General features: G+C 45.8%; 1 protein-coding gene across 1 annotated transcript; it reads right to left on the minus strand.

The window, feature by feature from the left end:
• Positions 1–4,364: 4,364 nt before the first annotated feature.
• LOC122896588 (syncytin-1-like) lies at positions 4,365–5,771 on the minus strand. Its single transcript, XM_044234717.1, has one exon. It carries the CDS (start codon positions 5,769–5,771, stop codon positions 4,365–4,367), a length of 1,407 nt encoding a protein of 468 aa, XP_044090652.1.
• Between the last annotated feature and the right edge of the window lie 3,204 nt (positions 5,772–8,975).

Consider the following 8,975-nt stretch of genomic DNA (forward strand, 5'->3'; position numbering starts at 1 on the left):
TATATTTATATGTATGTAATATATGTATTTATAGATAAGTGATATTTTTATATATAAGCTGATAACAAATGTCAACATAGATACATACATATGTAAATTCTTATAGATACATACATACATAGATACTTTAAAAACAACTAAATAGAACTTACAACATCAAAAAAATTGTTAAAGAAAACAATGTATGTACTGAACAACAGATAAGATAGAGTTAAAATACTAGCAAACTAGAAGATCAATCTAATAAAATTATCCATAATGTAACAGAGAAAAAAAACTAAAAATGAGAAGGGGAGTTTATAGTTGTTGATTATGCATTAGAAGCTTTAGTATATATCTCAGAAGAGAATAAAGAAAATAGAAGAAAGGTAGTACTTGAAAAGATAATGAATAAGAATTTTCCAAACCTCATGAGAGAAATGTATCTACAGATATTAGAAAGAAAAAGTTCACAAAGCAAAATAAATAAAAATAAATGCTCTTCCAGTTGAAGATGATAAAGGGATTCTTTTTTTTTAAAAGATTTTATTTATGTATTTGACAGAGATTACAAGTAGGCAGAGAGGCAGGTAGAGAGAGAGGGGGAAAGCAGGCTCCCTGCTGAGCAGAGAGCCCAATGAGGGGCTCGATCCCAGGACCCTGGGATCATGACCTGAGCGGAAGGCAGAGGCTTTAACCCACTGAGCCACCTAGGCGCCCCGATAAAGGGATTCTTAACTCCATGAACACACCAAATCTACAGATAGAACGGTTTCCTCTGAAACCGTCACATGAGTGACCCCCACATGTTGGGAAAATGAGAAAAGGCCCACAGTGAAGCACTTTGGAGACCCTGGGACACAGTAATCAAAGAACTCCCAACAAGCATTTCATTGTGAGTAACTGTTCTATTCAAATTTCCTATTTCTTCCTGCTGCAGCTTTGGGTGTTTATGTTTCTAGGGATTTATCCATTTCTTCCAAGTTGTCCAATTTGTTGGCATATACTTTTCCACAATATTCTCTTGTAAACTTTTGTATTTCTGTGGCATCAGTTGTTATCCTCCTTCACTTCTGATTTTGAGCTAGATTTCTTTCTTTCTGGCTAAAGGTTTACCAATGTTATTGATCTTTTAAAATAAAACAGGTCTTAATTTTATTCATTTTGCTCTAATCTTTATCATTTCCTTCCTTCTGTTGACTTTGGGCTTTGTTCTTCTTTTTCTAGGTCCTTTACATGTAATATTAGATTGTTTGAGATTTTTCTTGTTTCTTGCGGTAGGCCTGTATTGCTATAAACTTTCCTCTCAGAATAGCTTTTGCTGCATCCCAAAGATTTGGACTATGTTTTTTTTTAAATTTCAATTTGTCTACACATATTTTTAAATGTCTTCTTTGATTTATTGGTTGGCCAATTCATTGTTTAGTAATAGCATGCTGGTTGACCTCCATGTATTTGTGTTCTTTCTGATTTTTTTTTTCTTGTGATTGACTTCTATTTTTATACTGTTGTTGTTGGAAAAGGGGCATGATAAGATTGAGCTCCCAATCTAACTGGCTTTCCTTTATAGAGGAGGTCGACTTGAGTTGGCAGATTGTTACATCCAAAGCCCAGTTGTGCTGGTATGTTTGCCCAAAGCTCTACTGAGCTGACATTTTGTCTAGAACCTGACTAAGATGGTGGGTTGTTCTTCCTGGAGCCCAGTTAAGCTGCAAGTTTTGCCTGGAGCCCCACTGAGCTGACAGAAAGATCTGCTCAGAGACAAGCCTCTGACCTTTCAGACCACAGTTCTCAAGTAGAAAGCCCCAATAAGCTTTCACAGCAATTAGAGGTAGGACACCCATGGTCTTATGGTCAGGATGCAGTATGGCTAATATATTAAATTAAATGTTTGTCTTGCTTTGTGTAAATAAAGGCTATTGGTAGTGGGGATTTCAGATTGTAAGGACCTATTTAGCCAGAATGCTTCCATCCATTAAACAATAACCTTGCTGTTTAACCCTTAAACTGTCCCTGCCTCCCTTTCCCCAGGGGACTTACTCAAAAACAAGTCCCAGAAACCAGCCCCAGGTAACAAAGCCCAAATACAAGGGTGGGTCAGGCCAGGTGGAGACATCCAATCAGTGAGGGTCGCATACTGTCTCCCTAGTTACCAAGGAGTATGGGCCCTGCCCTTTGGGAGACTTTTGGGCACCAATTCTGACCAAGGTGATAGGCTAGGTCAAATGTCTACTATAGAGTAAATTGTAATTCAATTGGTCACTTATGTGTGACCTAGGATGACTGTGGCACTTCCTCTGTGTGTTACAATTTCATTGGCCACCTGTGTGTGGCCAGGCCCAACCACATGGCCTTTGCCCTTAAAAGCTAGTCTGTAAAACAGAGAAGGTCACCCTTTCTGTAAGAGGCATGGCCCTGGCCAGTCAGTTTGATTCTTGATGCTTGGCACGAAATAAAGCTTTGCTTGACCTTTGCTTTGTATCAGTCTCACTCCTTTAATCACAGACCCATTATTGGGGTACCTAACACAGATGAGTATGGGTCAATTATTTAAAAGCTATTAGAGGACTCAACACCTCAAGAAGACTCTGATAATAGTCTAATATTCGGATAATAGGATAAGTTGGTCATAGAACAGGTTAAGTTGATACTAGGTCACCCGCTAAACTTAAGAAGACTTCTGTGCAATGAGATATACTGTAAAACATACATAATTCCTGTCCTTTCCACATATCCCTTTTGGGTATTAGTTTGACTCCCAGAAACCCAAAGTTTTAACTAATAAGATACTTAAATTCTAAAGAGTCAAGCTACCTTCTGGCACAGACTACCTTCTGGCACACATGCTTGTATTATGTCTAAGAACAATAGTCCTGGGTTATCTGGATAACTTTTTATTAAATAACCTAAAATTGCAGTGGTCATTATGAAGAATTCTCTAATCAGACAATATTTTTCACTTAAGAAATGTACTTGAAAGTAAGAGTTCCCAAATTAACTAAAAAGAATGGGATGCCTATTTTAATTGGCATGCAGAAGCTTCCAAAAAGTTTCAAGTTTCCAAAATATTCTCAGTGAGAGATTTGTTACAAGGCTAATTAAAAATACAAGAGGTGCCTAAGACAGAAGACCGCAAAAAGTGATGCGACTTCTACTACTCCCTTTATCTTTCTTTATCTGAGTACTCACAGTCTACTGATTTTATGTCTAAATTGCCTTTCCATAGTGAAAAGACAGTTAAATAAAACTACCTAATGTTACAGGTGATCTTCCCCAGGTATCTTCCACTCCTAGGTTAAAGACTATGGGTCACAGTAAAAGAACACTCTCAGATTTAGAGGGAATCCTAACATTAAAAAAAAATAGATTACCTTCTGAACCCAGTGGAGAAAGGGAAATAAAAATTCATGTTATCACTTCCTTTCCAAATCCAGGCCCACTGGTTATTAATCCTTTTTCTCATGGAAATAACTATTTTTTTTCTTGTGTATTTTATTTTAAATCCAAAGAACATGGCTTGGCTTTCTGCCTGCCTATGGCATGCATATTGTTAGTTCCTTTTTTTTTTTTTTTGGCTATTTTTGGGAGTGGCTCTAAATCGTATAAAAATAGTATCTTTTACACCCATTTTGAGGATGCTTCTTGGGTACATGAAGCTGTTTAATACTGCCATAACTCTTTATTGTTTGTCTTAGCTAAAACCTAGCAAGATATTTTAAAAAGATTTAATATCTCTGCAGTCATAAATTTGACCATTCAGCTAAATTAAAAGCTGATATTCAAATCCCGATAAAATTTATTTGGGTCTTTTCCCCTAAGCTATATAATTCCAGAGGGAAGAAGACTTTTTCATAGGTGGATGGATGTGTCAGTCTTTTGATATTATCTAGGCAACAATATCTTTTGATATTATCTAGTAACCCCATTCTTTGAGAAATTAAAAACTGTAAAGTTTTCCGACGATATAACACAACACCAGGCTAAGTGGGTGTAAGGCAAGGTTTATTAAAGGTTCTCTCCGGTGAAGTTTCAGGGCCCAGGTGAAGGGGAGCTGAGAAAGTTGCACCGGGAGGAGGTGGGCACTCTCGGGCAAGGTTCCGCAACTCTGGAAAGCAGAGTGGGGGAAGTCGCGCCCAAGGCAGGTAGGAGGGGGCTTTTAAGGGTCTTGGGGCAAGCTCAGGGGTCTTTTGGCAAGTTTCCCTTATTTGGATGTCCCGCCTGCTCATCGGGATCCCATTGGTCCACAGGAGCCCGGGGCGGGGGGCGGGGGGGGTCTCAGATTCCTGCTTGGGCCTTTGTTCTCCTGTCCGAGCTCAGGTCTTGTGGCGGGAACTTTCGCCATCTTTAGTAGCCCTTCCTGCCAGCCCAACATTCCAACCTTTTGCTTAATATAATGGTGTCAGGGGCGTCGACTCGGTTCTGGCTACTTCCTGCTGACAGGGGGCGTCGTCATAGGGGTAGTCGGAAGTGGGCAGGGGAGAGTAGGGCTGGAGGAGGAGTTGATTGACAGACACTCGGGCAAGTTCTTGTAGGCGACCCTGCAAGTACCGGAAAAGACAGGGAGCAACTGAGATTAGAAGGAGGATTATGCATACAGGTCCCGCCAGAGGGAGCAGCCAGGTTACCCAGTTGTAGGGGTCCAGGCCCCAGGAGGACGTGTCTCGCCGCCGTGCTTGGATCCGATCCCTGAGTTCTTTGATCTTGGAAGTAACTATACCTGATTGGTTAACAAAGTAACAACATTCTTCATTTAAGAATAGGCAGGTCCCCCCTTTTTCGGCAGTCAGAAGGTCTAAGGCCCGTCGGTTCTGTAGAGCTAAGGCTGCCAGGCTGGTGACTTGCGTCTGTAGGCCTGTGAGGGAGTCAGCAACCCGTTCCATATCATCATTCAGGGCCTGGGAGAGTTTGTAATAAAAGTCTATGGAAGTCCCTATCCCTGCTGTTCCAGTTGCCACCCCTATGGCTACTCCTGCCCCTATTATGAATGGGAGGAAGACGGCCCTTTCTCCACGGTGTTGGGGGAATAGAATGGACAGCAGCTGGGATTCAGAGTAAATGGTGGTGGAAGGAGATAGTAGGATGAATATACAGCCCAGGGAGTCATTAGTGGTCAGGCAGCGATAGATTCCCTGAGGGCATGAGAGAAATATTCCCGAGGGAGTACAATATGGGAGGGAGGAGTTAGTAATGTTGGCAGCTGTGGTGGTAAGGGGGGAGGACACATTAATAATAGGTATGTTTTCCCCAATGGGGCCAATATGAACCGTACTATTTGCGGTCGTGGAGTTGGGGAGTGGCCATTCCATAGGGAGGGGTATCCCTACAATGTTAGAACGTGTTGAAAAAGGGAAACAGATCCAGCAGTCGCTGTCACCATTTTTCGACACATTTCGCCATAGGTTGTAACTAGAGTTCAGGAGGGCCACTGTCAGTTGTTCAGTGGCAGGGGATTTTTGGATGCTACCGAGATTAATGCCCTTATAGACCAGGTTGTTGGGGGGTTGGAGTCGTTTAGTCAGGTCCGTGACCGCTGTTTTAATGTGCTTGCGGCTAGCCTGGTCCTGGACGCCCCCTCCATCGGAGAGGCCGACATGACCCAGATAGGTCCAGCAAACTTTTCCAGACCTGGGGTAGATGTTGCAAGGGGCAATACCTCGTTTGGCTGTCACAAGGTCAGAGACCCAATAGGTTTTCTGGTCATACGTACAGGTTGTCGGTTCCTTTCCCCAGTAGCAGGTTGCAGGCATATAAGTAAAGGCTGAAAAATAGCGAGAAGTACCTGAACCCCTCATGCAGCTAGACTCACATGATTCCGCCTGGCTTGTCTGGATTAGAAGGAATATGAGAAGGGGCCCTAACCAAGCGGAGTTTGGTGGGGCCTGACATCTGGGAAGTCCAATTAATCTCTGTGGGTGCCCGTTTGAGATTGTTGATATGTACCCATGCAGAGTGCCCCAACAGTTTCGCAGCAGTTGGGGTGGTAAGGACAACTGTATAAGGCCCAGTCCACCAAGTTTGTAAGGAGTCTGGCCGCAAGCTTTTGAGGAGGACTTGGTCCCCAGGGGATAGATCTCGTATACCCCCTTCAGAAGCATGGTCGCTAAGGGCTGGGATGACAGTGTCAGCGTGAGCCCTTAAGAGAGCTCGGAGGAGAGTAAGGTAAGGTAGATAGGATAAAAGAGGTGGGGAAATGGCCGGAAGGCTATGATTTACAAGAAAAGGCCGGCCGTACAGTAATTCGAATGGGCTTAAGCCTGAAGGCCCGCGGGGCATAGCCCGGAGTCTGGTGAGAGCCAGGGGCAGAAGTGTGGGCCAGGAAAGACGGGTCTCTAGGGTAAGTTTGGTGAGTTGGGCTTTGAGCAGCCCGTTGGCTTTTTCTACCTTACCCGATGACTGTGGATGGTACGGGATGTGAAGTTTCCAGGTTATGTTGAGGCTCTCAGCTACCTGTTGGGTTACACGGGAGATGAAGGCAGGTCCATTGTCTGACTGGAGGGTCCGGGGCAATCCGAACCTCGGGATGATGTGCTCGATGAGTATTGTAGCCACCACGTCCACTGTTTCCCGAGCCGTGGGGTATGCCTCGATCCAACCTGTGAATGTATCAACCAAGGTTAATAGGTAGCGAAAGGTTTTATGGCGAGGCATGTGAGTGAAGTCCAGTTGCCAGTCTTCCCCCGGCTGATGGCCTCGGAGCTGATGATTAGGCCCTGGTCTGTGGAGTCCTCCTTGTGAATTCACAGCGGAACAGGTTTTGCAAGCCCTGTGGACAACTTCAATTACTTTAGATAAGGAAGGATGATAGAACAATGGCTGAAGAAATTGGTGAAGAGCCTTTGGGCCAATATGAGGGGATCGGTGGATGTCAGTAATTAGGGTGTGAGCCAGATTGCCTGGTAGGGCAATCCTGTCCTGAATGTAAATCCACCCATTATCTCCAATTTTTCCTCCCCGTGCCTGGAGGGCTTGTGTTTCCTCTGTAGAGTAGGAAGGCTGGTGAGGGGTGTTAAGAAAGAGGATAGGAGACACAGGGGTATTTAGGGCCGTTTGTCTGGCCACTGAGTCTGCCCTGTTGTTGCCTAGGGAGACCAGATCCCTGGTCGTTTGGTGGCCTCGACAGTGGACAATTGCTACCTCAGTGGGCAGACTAAGGGCCTCGAGCAACTTGGCAATGAGGGGCCCATTAGCTATAGGGGTGCCCTTGGTAGTTAGGAACCCCCGTTCTTGCCAAAGAGCAGAGTGTGTGTGAGTTATGAGGTAGGCATATTTAGAGTCGGTGTAAATGGTGACTCGTCCCTTCGACAGGTGTAATGCCCTGGTGAGAGCTACGAGTTCAGCCTTCTGGGAAGTGGTTCCGATTGGGAGGGGAGCTGTCTCTAATACCGCATCCATAGTGACCACGGCATAAGCAGCGTGTCTCTGACCATCTGAGGCCAGGAGGGAGCTGCCATCTATGAAGAGCACGCGGTCAGGGTTGGATAGTGGTTGATCGGAGAGACTGGGATGGAGAGGAGTGAGGTCCTCTATAAGTTGTAGGCAGGAGCGAACAGGTTCCGGGGTGGGTGAGGGTATAGGCAGTAAAGTGGCGGGGTTTAAGCGGGGGGAGGTGGAGAGAGAGATATGCGAGTTTTCTAGGAATAGCATATGGAATAGCTGGAGACGAGAAGGAGTCAGATGAGCCAGAGATCGGTGGCTGAGGAGGTCTGTGAGTCGGTGGGGAGAGTAGACCGTGATGGGCTGCCCTAAGGTAAGTTTAAGGGCCTTCTTTGTAAGAGAAGCGGCTGCCGCTAGGGCCCTAAGGCAAGGCTGCCATCCCTGGGTGGTGGCATCCAGTTGCTTGGAGAGGTAGGCTATAGCCCTATGCGTAGGCCCCACCTGTTGTGATAGGAGACCGGTGGCCGAGCCTGAGCGCTCATCGGTGTAGAGATGGAACGGTTTAGAGAGATCAGGTAGGGCTAAAACTGACCCGGTGGTAAGGCGGTCTCTCAGCTTAAGGAATGACTGGCGGATTGAAGTGGGATCAGTCAGAGGACCCTGGGGGGTCTCTTTAGCTGCCTGGTACAGAGGTCGGGCCAGGATAAAGAAATTTGGAATCCAATGTCTAAAGAACCCGACCAACCCAAGAAAAGATAGTATTTCATCCACCGTTTGGGGAGGTTGGAGTTCTTGGAGGAGTCTTATGCGGTCCCCAGTAAGGGACTTAGAAGTGGGAGTCAGAAGTATGCCCAGATAGGTAACAGAAGGGGCACACAATTGGGCCTTAGAGGGGGTGACTCTATATCCCTTGGCCCCCAGGAAGTTAAGTAGGGTGGAAGTGTCGTCTTGGGAGACCGAGAGGGAGGGGCTACAGAGGAGGAGGTCATCCACATATTGTAGTAGAGTACTGGCCTTAAGGGCGCACTGCTGTAAGTCTGTAGTCAAGGCCTGGCCAAAAATGTGGGGGCTGTCCCTGAACTCCTGGGGTAGGACAGTCCAAGTTAGTTGTCCAGAAACGTGTGTGTCAGGATCCTCCCAGGTGAAGGCAAAGAGAAAATAAGAATCAGGGTGCAGGGGGATAGTGAAAAAGGCGTCTTTTAGGTCCAGTACTGTAAAGTGAGAGGTGTTTGGGGGAACACGAGACAATAGGGTGTAGGGGTTGGGAACAACGGGGTAGAGGGGGACCACGGCCTCGTTAATAAGCCTAAGGTCTTGTACCAGTCGATAAGCCCCTGAGGGCTTTCGTACTGGGAGGATAGGGGTATTACAGGGGGAACTGATGGGGATCAGGAGTCCCTGACGTTTAAGCCGTTCTATGATAGGTTTCAGGCCCCGGCGGTGGGCTAAGGAAATAGGAAACTGAGCTCGAGAGGGAAACTTAGAGTTATCCTTAAGCTGTACTTTAACCGGGGTAAGGTGGGAAGCGATGATGGGCTCTGAGATGTCCCACACCTGAGGATCTACAGTAGGTAGGTCATCTGGAGCGGAGGTCGAGGGAGTGGAGAGGTGTAGGATGAGAC

This window comes from Neovison vison, chromosome X (genome assembly GCF_020171115.1).
Source record: "Neovison vison isolate M4711 chromosome X, ASM_NN_V1, whole genome shotgun sequence".
NCBI lineage: Eukaryota > Metazoa > Chordata > Mammalia > Carnivora > Mustelidae > Neogale > Neogale vison.

Coding starts and splice junctions, on each gene's coding strand:
- LOC122896588 (XM_044234717.1), bottom strand. CDS start 5,771: ATGAGGGGTTCAGGTACTTCTCGCTATTTTTCAGCCTTTACTTATATG.